The 19260-nt window shown below is 41.4% G+C and overlaps 1 protein-coding gene across 3 annotated transcripts in view; it reads left to right on the plus strand.

Moving 5' to 3' along the window:
• slit3 (slit homolog 3 (Drosophila)) overlaps positions 1–19260 on the plus strand; it is a 244940-nt gene that overhangs the window by 210646 nt on the left and 15034 nt on the right. For all 3 annotated transcript variants that reach the window (XM_056383620.1, XM_056383621.1, XM_056383622.1), the window contains 10 exons: positions 1999–2070; positions 2192–2274; positions 2404–2484; positions 3911–4035; positions 6917–7014; positions 11329–11468; positions 14186–14279; positions 14954–15091; positions 15697–15937; positions 17745–17875. In XM_056383620.1, coding sequence (XP_056239595.1) covers positions 1999–2070; positions 2192–2274; positions 2404–2484; positions 3911–4035; positions 6917–7014; positions 11329–11468; positions 14186–14279; positions 14954–15091; positions 15697–15937; positions 17745–17875 — 1203 coding nt within the window. The remainder of the gene's footprint in view (positions 1–1998; positions 2071–2191; positions 2275–2403; positions 2485–3910; positions 4036–6916; positions 7015–11328; positions 11469–14185; positions 14280–14953; positions 15092–15696; positions 15938–17744; positions 17876–19260) is intronic.

Raw genomic sequence — 19260 nt, forward strand, 5'->3', positions numbered from 1 at the left:
TCACTACCCTTTTTTTGTTCTTGTTTTTCTTCATCTTATCTACTGTAGCTCTCAGACATTAAGACTTAATTGCCCACAATCCCCTGTGTTTCCTGTTTCAAAGAGAATGCTGCTCCTTCTCAACCTTTCCTTGCATCATTAAGTCTGTATTTTCTCATCTGCATATTGAAGAAGTAAGTTGAAGGTGCTGTTTACAGCAGCAAAATCTTACATGGCTTCATATGCGGTGCTGAGGCTGATGATGGTGTAGATGATACTAATATCTCAAAATGAATAAAGCTAAGATTTACTGTTAGATATCAAATTATATGGAAGTAACTTTCAACTCAAAACAAGTATAACATAATGATTAGAGATGTGATTCCTGTACCTTGTGTTGATCTCTGTGGATATTTCTTCCTGAATTTTGGCCGCCTCAGTTTGTTAAGAGAGAAAAAGTCAGTGTTTCACCCTCAGAGAAGTCAGCTTTGTGTCTGCCCTTTTCTCTATATATTGACTGTATCTCTTACAAGGCTTTCACCTTGCAGAAGTTTAGTGATCGTTTTTTTTTTTTTTATCCTTCCCTCCTTTCTTCCTTTCATTTTAGTTGATGTTGCCGTGGGGACTGCTCCCTCTCTGCCCCCGCATAGCAACTGGTTGCCAGGCAGCCATCACTGTCACTTCCTCATTACCCACAGCCCCCTCTGGGCCAGCCTTGCGCGGGGGCTGTTAGACCACCATACATAGACGCACAAACACACACACACACACAGACGCACACAAACATGAAAAGACATTAACACACACACACACACACAGACGCAAGCACAAACTTGTGAAAAGAGACACACACAAATATGTGTACATGTGCACTTGCATGCACAGCATATACACTGAACTGAACATGCACGCACTGAATTATACACACACACACACACACACACACACACATACATACACACACACACACACACACACACATGCACACACACACACACACACAAACAAACTTTTCCAATAGTGGCGGTTTGATAGCTGTCCCCTGCTACAACCCTGCGCTTTAATGGAATGTGAACTTATATCCAGCAGGCAACACACTCAGATTGCGAGACACAAAGGACACACACACTCTGCAGTCCCTGAGCCCTTGGAGACAAAGGTTTTAGACACACAAATACACACATCTACTCACACAAACATGTACACGAAGACCCAACGGCACAAACCAAAAATGCACATCCTCTCACTGATACACATCACAGCCTGCAGTTTGCCCCTGCCCTTTTTATACACACACACACACATACACACACCCCACAGCTACAGGACCATATGAGACAGTTTATATTCCATTCAGAGCCCAGGACCAGCTTTATTGCCTTACAATGAAAATAAGCTTTCTGTTTATTTTGTGTTATTCTTTCATAAATATTTTATTTATTTTCCATTATAAAAGGGGATGATGGTGTGTCTGCGGCTGAGGAACCACAAATAATTTGAATAATTTAGCATGCAGCGAGTCAGAGTTAGACTGGTGTATTAGTTTGCTGGAATCAAGTGTTAGGCAGCTGAGCTGTCTGTGTCATCTAACTGCAAAATGATGAATATGATGCAGTGGGTTTTTTTGTTTTTTTTTTCAAATATTCATTGTTTAATTAGTACAATAGTGCTGTGGCATCTATGGGCAGGCCTTAAACCGCTTAAAACAGCTTCAGTGTTTTGATCTGAATATAGACCAATATAAGTACAGCAGTAGTAGAAGCAGTAGTGGCAGCCATAGTATGCGTGTGTGTAGATTATAGCAGTAATAACAATGAGCTTCCTGGTTTGAATTCAAAGGTCAACATATTTCACATTCTTTTCCTTCCTGCAAAGAGTGTGATGAAAAGAAACGCTGAATATTTAATCAAATTAATTCATTACACAATAAAATTAACAATGGGTGAAAAAGCAACCTTTTGAATTTTTAACAAGGTCAATCATAACTTTAATATTCATTCTTTTCTCTCTCTCCTCCAGGACTCTCCATGGTAATGACCTTTCAACTATCCCAGAAGGAGCTTTCAACCACCTCACCTCTCTGTCCCACCTGTAAGTACAGCAGCGTCATGTATCTGTTTGCGTGTATAAGTATCTAGAATACAAAAGTGTTGTGGGCTGTAACTTCATTGTGTGTGTGTGTGTGTGTGTGTGTGTGTGTGTGTGTGTTTAGGGCTCTTGGTGCCAATCCCTTGTACTGTAACTGTGACCTGCGCTGGCTCTCTCAGTGGGTCAAGGCTGGTTTTAAAGAACCGGGTAAGAATGGAAAAAAAAGAAACAAAAAAAAACCCAATCAGAATGTCATTAAAAATACTTGCAACCAACATGTTGCATTAATTGTTACGTAATAGAAGTTGCCAAGTATACTGTTGTGTTTTTGAACAGGCATTGCTCGTTGTACTGGACCTCCTGACATGGCTGACAGGCTACTGCTCACCACACCACTTAACAGATTTCAGTGTAAAGGTAAATAGTCTCCTCTTTATATTGCTCACTACTATGTGTCCATACTCATCAGTGTGGTCCTGTTTTAGCACAGAGAGATGTTGAAAACAGGGATTCGTGATGGCAAAAATCACGTCAATCATCACTTTTACTGACAGTGAGGTCTGTTCTGTGCTCTGAGTCTTTCTACTTCAACAATCCTGTCAGTTCCTTCTCAGAGAAATCTTCATTTATTAAGAAGTCCCATCTCCTTAGATGTTGAGATTAGTATTGGTGTAAATTCTTCATTCTTGACCTTGTAGCACTGTAGGGCATCCACAAACCACAAACCTCCTCATCTGTGCTATTTCCTTCCACAGGTCTGGGTTGTGTTATTCAGTCTCAGGTCGAGTTCCAGTTTTCAGTTTTCTTTTGGGTGAGGAGGTCTGCCAGTGGTTTTATATTTAAAAAGGTTAAAGTATTTGTCTCTCTATTTGTGTTAGCTGTGTTGGAGACTGGTGACTTGTCCTGTGTCTTCCCTGCATCTCACCCAGTGCATGCTGTGATTGGCTCCTGCAGCGTGGAAGAAATTAAACATCTGGTGTTTTTGTCAAGACGTTCTGTGTAGCCTTTCCTCCTCCCTAGAGCACATTGATTAGATTGTCTCTTTTCAAACAAGTTAAATTGACTGAAATACAGAATGCACTTCAGATACATTTTCAGGCATAGACTCAGAGGCAGCAAACAGCTAAGATTAGGAGTGGAAGGCTTTAAAGCAGTCATATTTTTGGAGCCACTTTGAGTCGCTTCAAGGCGTCAGACTAAAGTACCAGACAATCAAGCCTTTTGCATCAAGGAGTATTGTTTAATCTGATGTGAGAGGTTGTTTGTGGTATTGGATCAGCTCAATCTATTATTCACTTTTTTCCAAAACAGAGTTCATAGATATGAAATGAGTTGCATTTCACTCAAACAGTTCAGGAGCAGTCAGCCTCTAATATTACCTGCCCTCGGGCTCCCCTGCTGTCAGACCGGAGGGGAGAACACACGAGAAAGAGATGTACAATGAAGCTGTAACACACAGGCATAGTTTGCTGTGCATGTGTGTTAGACAAATTGTCGGAGTAGGTTTTCCAGATGAAAGGAAGAGTATAAAGTTGACTGTGACTCAGGTGCTGAGATCAAGCTCTTATCGAGGTACCTCACATCATCACCTCTTCTTCTTGCTTCTACATGCCCTGGCCTCTGGAACAAAACACATTTATTGCTCTCCCAAGCTTTCACTTTTCTTATCCTGGGGTCTTTTCTCAGCACACCATCCATTAAGTGAAGTATATAACCACAACATGAGGAAATATGTGTCTCTCCCACTGACACTCCTTGGCTCCCTCTCTGTCTTTTTATCTTTATCCCTCCACCCCATTCTCTTCCTACTCTCATCTGCTTCTGCTTGTGTTTCTGTTCTCAGGTCCAGTAGATATAAGCCTGATGTCAAAGTGCGCCCCCTGCCTGGCAGCACCATGCCAGAACAACGGTACCTGTGTCTCTGACACCACCGGATCCTACCACTGTACCTGTCCGTATGGATTCAAGGTGAGACACTAGATAGCAGCAGAGAGAGGGACGGGGGAGACGCCTGGGGTAACATACTGGGCTTAGCCAACTTTTAATGCTACAGTAGGAGCCAGCTGTACATCTCAATCTAAAAAGCATTACAGTTCACTAAATATTAAATATACTGCTGTGAAACTGCAAGTGTGGCAATCAGTGTTTCCTTCAATTAAAAATTTAATGAATGACCGCTTGTTAGTAAATGGGTACTTAAATATGTCAGTTCAATTAAACTCTACATGTGTTCTCTGCTATGGTCCCATGCACATTTATATTAGCTCTCTTACTTATTTATTGCTCTGGTAAATTGTGGTTCTTATATCCTCTTTGCTGTTTGTTGGACACATTTTCAAAGCGGCTCATGAAGAGTGAAAATATATTTCAGCAGCAGGCATGGAAGCAGAAAAATCAGCACTTGAACCCTGACCATTTTGCTACCTCCTGTTCCCCTCTACCAGCTACCTGCACTGTCAGTTAAACAACTCTTATTCAGTGGTTCTTCAGTGTTTTAAAGCCCGTGAAGAAAAATTGTAACTCCTGCTGGAATGCGCTGTGTGTGTTGAAAGGTATCATAGATGGATAGCCATGCTGCATAAGCCTGTGGTATTATCAGTATTATCAGGCTTAGCTTTGGCCTTGCATGCATAATGTACCTATCTGTTCATCAATAGAGAACCTGCTGGCCGCACTGGAGGTATTGATTGATCAAAAGACAAAGGGTGTAATAATTGTCAGGACCCCTGCATTAGGAAAGACATGCAGATCTACTACTGAGAGGGCACTTTGTATTGGAGGAGTGTGTGTGGAATATATATGAGCGCGTGCACACTGTATATGTGTGGAGTCATGTGTGTATGAGTACATATCAGAAGACCCTGCCATTTGTTTGCATGTGTGTATAGAGACCAGTGGGTTCATGCCTATGTGAGAGCTTTTGTGTGTTTATGTGCTTGTGTTTGTGCATTTGTTTGTGTATGTGTGTGTGTGTGTGTGTGTGTGTGTGTGTGTGTGTGTGTGTGTACAAGCACTTTAAAGGTACACTTATAATCTCATGTGCACACACACCTCATGACACTTGGGCTTTTACAGGAGGACAAAGCCTCAGTCTTGCTTTTAATTAAAACATCACTTGCCAAGGTCACAGACTGGGAAAGAGGGACTGTTGGTGTGTGTGTGTGTGTGTGTGTGTGTGTGTGTCTGCATGTGCTTGAGCCTGTGCACATACATATCTTTGTGTATGTTTTCTTTCAGTGTCTGCATCCACTGGGACAACATTAATTAAAATGTGTTAGAGAAATCAAAGAAGGAGCGGCAGAGGACAAAAGATGGGGAGAGAGAGAGAGAGGAGGAGAAAGAGAGAAGTGAGACGGAGAGGATTGAGGGAAACTACAGGAGAGAAAGTGAGAGATCTGGCTGTATAAGAAAAAAAAGAAAGAAATATAGTAGGAAAGGTGCTGTGAGAGAAACGAAGTGAAACATGTTAAAGAAAGGGAAAGTGAGAAAGAGGGAGATGCTGAATGAAAGAGAGAGTGAAGAAAACATAAACAAAAAGCTACGGTAAAACAGAAAAAGGGAATAATGAAGATGGATGGAGAGGGAAAACAAGAATAAACGTCCTCGTCTCGGCTTTGATCAGAGGAAATGGGTGTGTTGGCGGCCAAAGGTTTGGTGGTTTGAAATTAAAACTACAGCCGCGGGGTCCAATGTTGAGAGGGTTCCCTGTGTGTGTGTGTGCGTGTGTGTATGTGTGTGTGTGTGTGTGTGTGTGTGTGTGTTTGCGTGCGAGCGTGTGTGTGTGTGTGTATATCTGTGTGTGTGTGCGGCTAGGACAGTGAAACATGATACGGTGAAAGCTGTTTATTCAGAAAACAGGTGTGGTTAGAAGGACAGTGAATCAAAGAGCTAGACTGTGGCATACATTCATGTGTGTTTGTATATGAACACATACACAGTGTATGTACATTAGTGGTTGTTGGTAATTGTTGTGAGTGTGTGTATTTGTGTAAGAGAGAGAGAAAAAAAACAAACAATAATATTGTGAAAGTAGAACAGTTGATTAACAAATCGCTGTATTTTTAGAATAACCAACCAGAATAGATTTATTCAACCCTCTATCTCTCTGCAGGCTATTTTCTTTCAACGCTGCTAAAATATTCAAAAACCTGTGCTCCTAATGCTGAAAACGGCAGTTAATTACAAGTGCAAAAAAGAAATGCTAACTGTCTTCACTGTCTCGGCTTAAAGCAGTGTTAAAAACATTAATACCCACAGACAACTTTGTGTGTCACCCTTTCTTAGGTCAGCTGCTGTGATACACAAATATTCTTTTCATAACAATTGTGATCAGTGCATTTACACCTGATTGCTCAGCTGTGATGTGATGTTGTAAGACAATAAAAAAAACACAAAATCCAAGCGGTTGGAGTATTTGTTTTAATATATATACAGGATATTTGGATATACTTTTGATAGAATGCAACACACACAGCAGCCTCTCACCCCAAAGCTGGTGCTGGGAATCAAACATACAGTCTCTGTGGTGCTTGGCGGGTTCTTGTTCCCCTACAGCATGAGAAAGGCTTTTTCTTTTCCATCATAAGCAAGTTGCTTTTTACTTCCACTGCTTGTACTATGTCAGTGTAAAAGGAGAATGTAATGGTGAGCCAGAGGGAGGAATCACGTCACTCATCCATAACTGTTACACAGAAAGACTGTGTAAAAAGATATTAGTAGTGAAGTGGTTTGAACGCAGCCTTGGACCGTAACTGACTTTGTTTGAGTAGTGAAATTATCTCTGGAAGAAAAAAATCTTCTTATAAATGATTAACTTCTTTGCCTTGCCTTGTCCTCTCCTTTCCTCCAGGGTCAAAACTGTGAATTACCCATCAATGCCTGTATTAGTTTCCCCTGCTCAAATGGAGGAACCTGCCACATTCAACATGGCCATGAAGACCACTTCAGGTACAACATGAAAGCATATTGCAGCTTCAATTACTGAGAAAGGATTGAATTGCACATGTGTGCGTGTGTGTCAAATACTTCCTTTAATATTTGAAACCGGCAATAAATCATTATTTAGTCTTTATATTCCATAAAGATGACTGAGAAGAATAAGACAAGAAAGAGTAATTTCAAAGAAGTGCTCTGGGAATCCATTCGGCTGTGGGTCAAGTCTTATTGCCCTGTCTGCCCTGCCACCCCCTCCCCATTAGTGGAGACGTTTTTAAAAACTTAGCCTGTATTCTCATCTAAAGGGGAAATTAACTTTACTCTGCCCCCAGAAATATCGACATCGTGATTAGAGTGGACAAGTCTTGCTTCACTGGACAATGCATTATCCAAGATAACAACTTACTTTGACCTTATGATGTGTTTTCCTTCTTGTGTGTGTTGCGGGGCAGGGTGGAGGGTTAAACAGGAAGAGAGCGGCCATTTCAAAGGAGCAAGCCCCATCCGGGTTGCTCATTAAATCCGCGTGCCCTCGCTGACCTCCTCAGCTGCTCAAAGAGATGTTTTAAACTTCTGTCATTATTCACATCAGTGCTTCCTCACTGGTTTTGCATAAAACTGTCAACACACTGTTTCCAAGTTTAGGTTTTACCTGCATTTGATTTTATTGTTTGATTCACATTTGAATGTGAATGCTACAGAATAATGCATTTTTTAAGTGTGAACAAAGAGCTGCCTGTGTCTGAGCCTCACCTACTGTGGCTTCACTTCAGTGTACCATTCGTAACAAGAACTGTTCAGAGGAAGAAAATGCTGATATAAACATAACTTAATATTGCTAAAAGAATGAGTACAAGTAGTCTACTTATATTGAAAGGCTCTGTGTTGTATTGGCATCAGAAAACACACGGTCCATTTAGTAGCTTTTCTGAAGCTTCCAATCATATCAAATAATGTTTAAGGGAACATTGAAACATCTAGATTTTCATGACGACTGGGTAAACTCAGTCTGCTGAAGAATATTATGTGATATTATCAAAAGCTCTGTAACAGATCCTAAATGGACCTTGAGATGACATTGTTTTATCAACTGCTTCTTACAGGGTCAAGAATAATCTTTGAAAATACTTTCTATATCAACTGTGGAGAAATGAATTCCCCGTTTAAATTACTCAATTAACAAGTTCTCTCATAACAATTCACATAACTTTTTTTTTTTGTTAGTTTCGGCTCTTAAGGTTATGTATAATTGAAGCAGAAATCCACGATCCATAAAGTACCTGACCTGTTAATTAATGTGTATTTATCCAGGGAGAGCACACAGTACATGGGCGCGCCTTCGCAGGAACTCCCTGCTTCACATTCATACAGTTTCACACATTCACACCTGGGAGCTGCCCAACACAATCACAGTGTTTGACTCCTGGCTGCAGAGCAGCTCCACTGGAGACGTTGCGGGTCAAGAGCCTCTCAGTGGCAGTTGTTGAGGGAGTGGAGAGCAGAGCATCACTCGTTTGCTTTTCCTACCCATCTAGTCCCAGCTGATCCAGGATCTCAAACTTGTTTCTCACACCTCTAGGCTACTGCTGCAATTTTGCGCAATCTGACAGCTTGAAATACTGTAAATGTTTTGCAGAATGGTGACAGAAAGCTTAAAATGTTCTTGGCTGTGACTTTAAATATTAAACACTGTAGTCCCCTGTTGCCTATCCTCTCATGACTAATCCGTTTAGGACCAAGAAACTAAAACAAGAGTGTCCAAGTTAATTTGGAAATAAGAGACAAAATATAACTCTGGTAAGAGGCCTAAGACCAAAGTAATCAACATTGTCAGCAATTGTTTAGAAATGCGATGAATTAAAAACAGATTGTATGCAGTATGACATTCAATTTGTTGCACTTTTAACAAAACAGACATTTTATCCATTAAATTGAACCAAACCACATAAAATACTTATATCTTACACCCATTTAAAACTGTTTGAAGGACCAAGGAGGCAGCCATGTCCGTTGTATTACATAAAAGAGTATATTAAAATTCAATCTGCACACATAAGAACGTACTCATGCTAGTCCATACATTTGTGTGTGCGTGGCATCACTGATCGTGCCTGCCAGTGTCGTCAACGTCTCTCCATACAGTCCGCCTTTGTCCCACGCTCATGACAAACAGCCACTTTGATTGAACCAATTGTCATAAATATCTTAACCAGATTTGTTTCCTCCTCCAGCCCCTTAACAAGGCCTTTGCCCTTTGAAAGGCTTTGATATGTGCCTGGCCTTTAACGTGGTAATGCTATTAGGGGTTCCTTTACCCTTTACAGATCTTCTCTTAATGTTAATACCAACACAGGTAGATGCTTGTGCCCTCTGAGTGACACAGAAAGACAGAAAGAGTGGGAGACCAGACCCCTTTGACATTTTAATGTTATATAATCAGTTGGGGATATTCAATAAGCCCAATTAGCCTTTGGCTCTTACAGGGACCCATTTGTCAAACTATAGAGTTTAAATGTCAAAACCAGGATTTGATTGGTGGAACAGGGCTCTCTGACCCTGTCAATGCTGACAGTGCTCCTCTCATTTATATTTCTTTGTCTTTTGTTTCTCATGGGAACACTTAATGTCTTTTTTATTTTCTTCTTTTCTTTTTCCTCACCTCTACACTTTCTTTTCCCATTCCTCGTTTTTTTTCTTTCCGGTAGCAGCAGATATTTAAGAAGAATGATTATTTGTTAATGTAATAACCTTTAAATTTAACAAAATGGTCCTTCAGTGCAAAGTCGAACCACATCCAAAGTCACTATTTCTTTTGGGCAGAGAGAGTAGACGTATGATGTCTCAGCCAGGACGGATGGTACGCACCTCTCCATGGCAGCCAAGTGATTGAAACACAGATATGAAACAGGCATAACCTTTGTAAGCCTGTTTTTAATAAAGATTGAAATGTGCATTTTAGAACCTGATCTGCATAATCTGCAATGTTCCTGATAATTCACAATGAATCAAATGACATAATATAAAAGGGTCACTCATAGTAACAAACCGCTGCACGTCAACACCCAGTGTTCCAGCTCTATGTCGCTCTTACCAGTTTTTAGCTCATTACTGTCAGTCCTCTTACCCACACGTAGATTGAGTGACTGATATTCGCATCAACTCTAAACTATGTAAAACCAAAAAAAGCTGTCTGGTAAAGAAAGTCAAACAGGCCCAGATATTTTTCTGTTGATTTGGTGGAGATAAACCAAAACAGAAGTAAAACGAGAGTGGACACTAGCAGGATGCTCATGTTGCTTTGTGTCTGTTGGATCTCTAAGTAGGCCAGTGTTTAAGTGTGAGATTAGAGAACGTGAGAGAGAAACAAAAGGAATAAAAAAGGTTATAACAGTGGAATAAGTTTAACAGGTGAAAGGGAGTGAGAAGGACAGAGTGTCATACAAATAAGTGAATGTGTGTGTGTGTGTGTGTGTGTGTATGTGTGTGTGTGTGTGTGTATGTGTGTGTGTGCGCGCGCGCACGCATTGGTTGGGGATTGATCCTAAGTAAAACATAGTGTGTGTATGTGTGTTTGATCTATTATAAGGAGTTAACGGGACTGAGATATGGCGGGTTCCCACCAGAGGAGACAGAGCTCGAGAGTTTGAAAAAAAGAGTGAGAGGAGGAAGGAAGATGAATGGAGGGGAGGAAGAGGAGGAGGCTTTGATAATTCCTTTAGAGTGTCCCAGGTGGGCGGTGTCCAACAGCAGTGGCATCAAACTAAGTTTATCTCAGCAATTATTCTTTTCTTTTTTTTTTAGATCTGGGTGGGTAGATTTGGATTTAAAGTTTTTGTTTTGCCTTATTAGACGGTAGAAGCTGGATGAACTTTGCCTACTGATGTTTGTGAATTAAACATCACCTAACAAGGAAGACAGAGATAGCGTGAGTCAAAGGACGACTGCTTCTCTTTAGTGCAGGAGAAGATAGTCAGGGAAGGTTAGTGTCTGGCACTAGTCGTTTAAACTTTGAACACTCGTGTTAAAATTTCATTTCTGCCATAAAATAAGGCATGAAAGGGTGTGTCTTGTTGGAACACTAAATATAGATATGCTGTGGCTCCAGTGGTGTGTAAGAACCGGCGCAGAATAGCTAGGATAAAGATTAAATTGTTTTTCTTTAAAGCTATTAGAGAAGAACTGAAGTGACGTGAAGTTGATCACGCAGCTGGTTGATCCGGCTGACGGATTTTATTTCAAGTCGTGCAGGTCGAGTGTGTGCTCAGATCCGGCTCAGTCATCATCTAATGATGCACATCTTCTGTGTGTCTGTTTTTGTGAGTGTAGCTGTGTGTGTCCACCCGGTTTCGAAGGCCAACGTTGTGAGATAAACCCAGACGACTGTGAAGACAACGACTGTGAGAACAACTCTACCTGCATCGATGGAGTCAACAACTACACCTGCGTGTGTCCGCCCAACTACACAGGTACACACACACACACACACACACAGAAACACACACAATCTTACACGCATCATCTATTTCTACACTACAGATATTACTGAAACCCTCAGTCTTTGCCCCTGAGAGGCTGGGAGGGTCACCAAGTCCCTCCGCTATTGCACACACACACACACACACACACACACACACACACACACACATACAAAATCATATTTTCCACTTTACTGCATGGTAAGTTAGTAATGGACAGCGTCTCTGCAGTGGCCTGAAACTGCTCCTACAGGAGGTTGAAAGAGCAATCACGAGAGAGTGAGAGAGAGAGAGAGAGAGAGAGAGAGCTGAAGAGAGAGGGAGAGTGACAGTAAAATGGCAAAGAGGGACTGTGTACTAAAGGGAATGGGAAAAATAAACAAAGCGAGGGAAAGGGTAAAGAAGGGGCCGATAAAGGGCAGAAGCAGTGAGTGGGGGAGCGAGTGAAATGGCACGCGAGAGACAGAGAGTGAGAAAGAGAGAGAGACAGACCTCACTTGGAGTCCAGCAAGTAGAAGCTAAACTGCTGACTGAGAAGTTAAGTTTTTCTATCTGACAGTGTCCTCTAAGACAGACACACACACACACACACACACGCACACAGCTGGTCCCCTTTGACACTGGATTTCAGTCAATATACACACACACTCACCCACACATGCACTATGTCATTATCGTTGTTGGCATAAAAAAGCTTCACACACTGCCAGCCACCTTACCACATACAGCTGGAGCATGCACACACACACACACGCGCGCGCACACACACACACACACACACACACACACACACACACAGCTGGTTCCTTTGGCTCCGGACCTCCACTCGGCTCAGTGAACCGCGGCGTAATCATCAGGTGTCACATTAAGAGGACAGTCCTTCGCTAGTCGCTCGGCTTTCTCCAAACTCAGCAAGCAGGATTGTCACGTCATATTTGCACCAGAGGGGAAAAAAATCAAGATTTAAGGTCACAAGACCTTTTAAACAGCTGATATAAGGTTTCTACCGCAGAGGAGCCTCATTCCAAAATGAGAAAGTCACGGTTAAAAAAAATAAAATAAAATGGTCATGTGGCTGAATGAGCTCAACAAATTCAATGTCAATCTGTCTTTTAGATTATGTGATACAGTATCTTGTGTGCAATTTCACCATTTTGGCTTGAAGGTGGCAAAGGTCGAGGGGGAGCAACATTAGGATTCAATATGCAAAATTCATGTCAAGAAAAGTTCAGTCCTTAGTGTTTGAAATGCGGTGCCATGGAGCAAAGTATTTGTGACGGCGACATGGAGACGTGGCTACACAAAAGATCAGGGGGTCAATAAACTCAACAGGGATCAACCTCTTGAGGTCATACATATCCACATTAAATTTCCTAACAACTTTGACAGAAGTTGTATTCACATATCTTGTCCAGATGCATCGCCCTTCTATTATGTGGAAAATATTCCAGTGTTTAAGGCTTCCTTGCCCATAAACAAGGGATCACCCGTATTGTTTAAATACCAAGCTCTGTGTGTCATTTTTTGTGTCTCTATTTATATGCTAGAACTGACATTTTGAGTGAAACCCTTCGTCACGCTGTTGATGGGCTCATAGAGTTGTGACAAAACTTTAATGTGTTCTGGCTGGCACTTTAACATCATTAAGAATCATTATTTAATCAAAACAAAAAAAGACTGCCAGGGTCTTTTGGCCTCTTAGCCACAATTAACATTGGCAGTGTTTTCCTGGTAATCCCTTCTGTTACTTTATGGTACAAGTCAGATAGAGGGCAATGATCCTGCATCACAAACCGAGCTACAGAAAAACTTGCAGTGAGGAAACTTTTCAAAGGCCAGTGGGTAAATTAGCACCACAATGTTTATCTTCCTCGGTAATCATCTCAGCAATGGTCTCATTTGTGTATGGTAATCATACTAAGGTATCACAGGTAATTTCACACCGATAAATTAATGTTGGCATCTTTAACTAAGTGTCAAGTGTGAAATAATGCAGCCTGTCCATTAGGTATACATCATTAGGTGTACTGTAGCTCACAACAACATGTGTCTGAAAGTGACTTGATATGAAGGTGGTGGAGACGGACAGGGCGGGAGGGAGGCAGTAGGATTAGATTAAAGCAGTCAGAGAGCAATGGAAATGTGTTTGACCTTTCTCAATCTCCTCTTCCTTCATATGATCAACTTCAGCCAGTGCTTTTACACACTGTTAACCCTTGTCAACCTTTGAGCGTGTGTGTGATTGTGTGTGTGCGCACATCTTTTGACAGCAGCCATTGCTACACAGCCTATTAACCCGCTTCTCCATCAGCTCTGGGAAAAAGTTGATAATGCTCTTCCCTGTGTGTGTGTGTGTGTGTGTGTGTGTGTGTGTGTGTGTGTGTGTGTGTGTGTGTGTGTGTGTGTGTGTGTGTGAGGACTTTCACTGTACATTATCTGAGGCCTTGAACAACATAGACACACACAAAAGTTATCTTTTTCCACTCCTTGTTTTATTCTTTTTTCCTCTTCTTTCTTTTCCACCACCACTTGAAACTGACAGAGTACGTGTGAAGAGACTTTTTCTCATGTTTCTTTTTCTTTACTCTTATTATCTTTACATCTGACACACCAGCGAGCGCAAACACGCACACACACCTGTTGATTTAGCTTTACATGATAAACTTTTCAATCACTAAAGAAAAGCATTTCTCTCACTCTGTCACCAGGTGACCTCTGTGAGGAGGTGGTTGACCCTTGTCTCCATGGTTTCGACCCCTGTCAGCATGACTCAAAGTGCGTCTACGTTGGCCGCAGTTACAGGTGAGTGACAGCTTCGCAGGAAGTCGGCTCCTTAAAGGGTCAGAGGTCACGTCGTTGAAAGTAACAGTCGGATCAAAAAGTTAAACGCAGACTTTTTTGAACCAAAGGGAAACTGAGTGATCATTGTTAAACATTTGCTGTCCTCAGACAAATACACGTCGAGACAGGCGCACATAAACGCATCACTAAGGAACATTGGTGTCCACAAGAAACACTGTTTGTGATATACTTTAACACAAACCATATTGACTGTCCACTTCATAGGGGAATAATCCTCCTTAAGTATTGAATAATTAACCTTTTGCCTCATTCTTTCATTAAGTGAAATTTACAATTTCTTCTCAAGAACTTACTGCCCACTGGTTTAGCAACAATAGCAGCTTGCCAAATGTTTTCAGTTGTATTGCATTTGGTTTGTAGAATTTTTAAGAGGTTTTGTAAACTGACTATCTAATCAGATATTTTATATGTACACATTAAAAATTGAGCTTATCCAAAAGTTTGGTTGGTGTCCTGCTCAAGAGCACTTCAGCAGGAAACTGAGTTTGTGACTGAACACATGGGCTTTAGAAAAGGACTGACACCTGTAACCTGAGGAAAACATCTGTATTCATGAGGCAAAGCCTGTTGCCGACACACACAGTCATCCCATCCGTATTTCCATGTCACTCTAGGTGCGAGTGTTTGCCGGGCTATGTGGGGCAACACTGTGAGCAGGACTATAATGACTGTCTGGAGAATAAGTGTCAGCACGGAGCGGAGTGTGTCGACGCTGTCAACGGCTATACCTGCGTCTGTAAAGAGGGTTTCAGGTGAGAGTGATGGAAACAAATCATGGGCGCTGCAAATCCCACAAACAGACACGAACACACTTAATGGTACACACACTGCGGGGCCAGACTGGGAGGAGATGCAGATGGTGCTTCATAATCAGACACTTGACTGTCTAGACCTATTCTGTGCATGTGTGTGTTTGTGCGTGTGTGTGCAGCAGATGAAGCTCCATGTGGTTAATTATAGCGGAGAGTGTTGGCAAGAGAGAAACAAATTCATCACAAGGGACAGAGAGAGAAAGAGGCAGAGAGAGGAAGTCTTGGGTATGCAGGAAACAAAGGAGAAGGAGACAGAAACATGAAGGAAGATACTGCATAGGTATAAAAAGGAAATTCAAAGAAAGGTTCAGGATTTCAAAGATGCAAGATCCAGGGAAAACAAGTCGATATATAGAATCATAACATGCTGCTTATCTTTTTCCTTCTGGAGTATTACCTTTTCAGCTTCAACCATGCAACCTCCAAATGTAATCCACTGAGGCAAAACACCTAAACAACTTTTATCAGAAGATACTGACACAACAAATCTCCCCATTAAAGCTCTATGAATAAGTAACCCTCTGTTTAATCTGTTCCTCCCTCAGCGGGCTGTTCTGCGAGAACCCTCCGCCAATGATCTTGCTGCAGACCAGCCCCTGCGACCAATCAGATTGCCAGAACAGCGCCCAGTGCCTGGTGGTTGCTGGGGAGCCCGTCTGCCGATGCCTGCCCGGTTTCTACGGCAACAAATGTGACAAGATGGCCACCGTTCACTTCCTAGGTCGCGATGGGTATGTGGAGCTGCCGGGCGCGAAGCTTCGCCCCACCGCTCACATTTCACTACAGGTATGGTCGACCTTTGGCCTTTTTGGTTGTAAGTTATAGAAATCCAATAGTCATGCAGGATTTTATAGAAATTTTAAACATTACGTATAAATCACCACAATGTCCTGCCTTACCTTAAGAATAAAAAGCACGACTTTATAGTGTGTGTGTGTGTGTGTGTGTGTGTGTGTGTGTGTGTGTGTGTGTGTGTGTGTGTGTGTGTGTAAGTTTGAAAGCTGTTTGGAAAACATTTTTGCACTGTTTGAAATAGAGCTGCAAGTCTCTCCAATCAAGCCGATAGAGTTGCACGACTTAGTGCCGACGAAGCAAAGTAAACATCTGCTATACCTTCTGTTTCCATGTTACACTGAGCACTCGAGCTTATGCACACACGCACGCGCACACACACACACACACACACAAATACTTATTCACACAGACTATACATTTTGGACACCTGAGAGACATGTCCTAATAGAGACATATTTTTCCTCCTTTTTGGAAATGAGAATGTAAGTGGGTGAAAGAGAAACAGGAAAAAGAGGGCAGTCTAATTGATATTTACCACCTGTTTGGATCCATGTGAGCGTGTGTGTGTGTGCGTGCGTGCGTGCGTGCGTGCGTGCGTGCGTGCGTGCATGCATGTGTTTCTGCGTTCCTGCCAGGAGCTTTCAATGTCAGTGCCAAGGCTGTTAAAACTCTACCAAGAGGCCCTGACTCAGAGGCAAGACAGAGAAAATGAAAAAAAGAGGAATGAAAGAGCCACAGCACTTCATAAATCACTCTATGTTTTTTGTCTTTCTCTTTCACACTTTCTTTTCTTTTCTTTCAGTCTGTATCCCACTTCTCTCTTCACCCACTTCTATATCTCACTCTCTCCTTCCACCCCCCTTCTTTCTCCCCTCACTCTCTCGCTCCCTCTTTTGTTCTCTCCATCTCTCCCTCCTCTTCTTTTCTTGGTCTGCCTCGCTGTCTTTTCTCCAGCAGCTTGTTAGCAGGTGTTGACTTGGCTATGCTCCATTGAAGCCAGAGTGTTAAGTGCTTGGCCCCTTGGCCCCATTTCCACTCGCTAGTTAGTTAGCGCTTAGCAGAGCACGCGAGCAAGTGTGACATGTCAAGTGTGTCAGTGTGGGAGGGAGGCGCGAGTAACCTCGTTTTGGCACGTGAGGCGGAATTTACATTTTTTCATTTCCTTATAGTCCTTTAGCAGCTTGATGTTGTGACATACCATCTTCAATAGAGAGTCGATTTTTCATTTCTCTCTGATTGAGAGCTACATCCACACTCATTGCCAGCAATATAAGTCGAACAAATGTGAGGGCAAACAATCTGAGTGGATTACCACAATGCTAAGACAACCAACGGTAAAGAAGTGGAATACAGTGGTGGTCAGAACATGTCACCAAGTTTTAAAGCTTTTACAAACAACAAGGAAGGTGAAACTTCATGGTTTTCACTAACATAACAGCAGCTGAGATTATTAACAAACCTTCTAGTCAGTGCTTATAATAAAATTTTAAGACTGGATTCAGTTGTGTCCTTATGAGCTTAATTTGTATGAATTAAATTTACTAATTATTTACTCTGTCCACCTGTATCTGTATGTGAAGCCATAACTCTATGAATAAATCAGACAATTAAAATAACGAGATAACAGAAACTGTGTCTACTGCCGATTCTTGTGTGTCTAATTTCATAACTGATATTTTTTTGTGTGCTGTACTGCTGCAGTTACTTTTGCAATTTCCTCGATGAATGATACATATCACTTATGAGTATTGTCTCAAAATATTTTTTTATTTCTTCTCCAACGTCTTTGTGTCTGCAGGTGGCTACAGATAAAGACAACGGTATTTTATTGTATAAGGAGGATCACGACCCCCTGGCCCTGGAGCTTTACCAGGGACACATACGACTCATCTACGACATTGCCAACTACCCACCAACCACTGTGTATAGGTAGGCCACACACACACACACGCAGACAAAAGTATTCTCTCACTTTAGCAGCCTTGGCACTCATGTGCTTGAGGGAAAAAACAAACAGTTGTGCAGTGATTTTCAGAAAGTTTACAGTAGTCTCGTCGACAGGACAGTCTGGATTGTACTGTATGTACTGGATTTAACTGATTTATTGAGACTGAGGCCCACCTGCCGGTGGTAGGATGCCTGAAAAGCCTGAATTTGTAAAAGGATAAGAAGCTAAATCAAAGTTAAGGCATAAAAATATGTTTTAAGTTTTGATTTGAAAGCCTGAAAGGAGTCAGATAGTTTCATTGCTTTAAGTGACGTATGTTTGCACATTTATGAATTTACAGGTTCAAGGTAGTCCAGGACACTTAAAAAATAAAAAAGCACATAGAAAACTATTCACAAATCACTAAAGAATTCAGTTACTGCTCAGGTTCAGTGTCGGTTAAAGGTTACAAAAAGTCAACACCTTCTTTCACACATGTAGACACATATTTTAAATTACTTAATTGAATCCGTTGAATGATGCTACTGTACTATATAACATTTATAAGACTCAGATGTTACAAAGTCTCAAGGTTAAAGGTACTTAAAATATAAAAAGTATGCATACAGCTAAAGGTTCCAAGGATCCCAGGTTTCTAGTACTTTCAGTACTTTGTTGATTTGGCCATTTGTACACAAATCCTCCAGCATTTTCTTTCTCACACACACTCACACACACGCACACAGTTTCAGATCCATATCTGAGCACTTCCCTCTATAAACAAACATGAACTCAGAAAAATTCCTTTACAATCTGGACTAGACAGTCAAGTCCCTGACAGAAACCCAACAAAAGTCTCTCTACGTAAAACTTCGCACAGTTGAAACAAGAGCCGTCATTCAGTGGTTTTGTCACTGTAAGACCATGGATATTATATGATAAACTACACTCACAGTTTAATAGCAATGGATATTCCATTGTAAGCTATGGAAACAGGAATGGTAATCAATTCATGATAATGTTTTTAGTTGTCCCTTGTAAGATTTTTACATGTGTAGACATCATAGTATGTAGCATATGTAGCAACATCATGATAACATTTAGAGCACAACACACATTATTAAAGACATGGCCAAAATGTTTCCTGGAGTCTTTGTTTTCAGATATTAAGGTCCTTGTATCTTTTTAAAACAAGGAGGAAAAGTAGAATTTAAAGTAACAAAAGCCAAGCGAGGTCAAATACGTATCCTATATAATAATATCAGGAGTCTTCTGAGGCAGACCTATAACGTGCCATGTTTAATTAATCAAAAGGAGTTTAATGCTGTGACACATGTAGGCTTTTATTAGCATGCTAACCAGCTAGCACGTCTCCAATACCAAGTCA

The sequence above is a fragment of the Seriola aureovittata genome, chromosome 8 (genome assembly GCF_021018895.1).
Source record: "Seriola aureovittata isolate HTS-2021-v1 ecotype China chromosome 8, ASM2101889v1, whole genome shotgun sequence".
Taxonomy (NCBI): Eukaryota; Metazoa; Chordata; class Actinopteri; order Carangiformes; family Carangidae; genus Seriola; species Seriola aureovittata.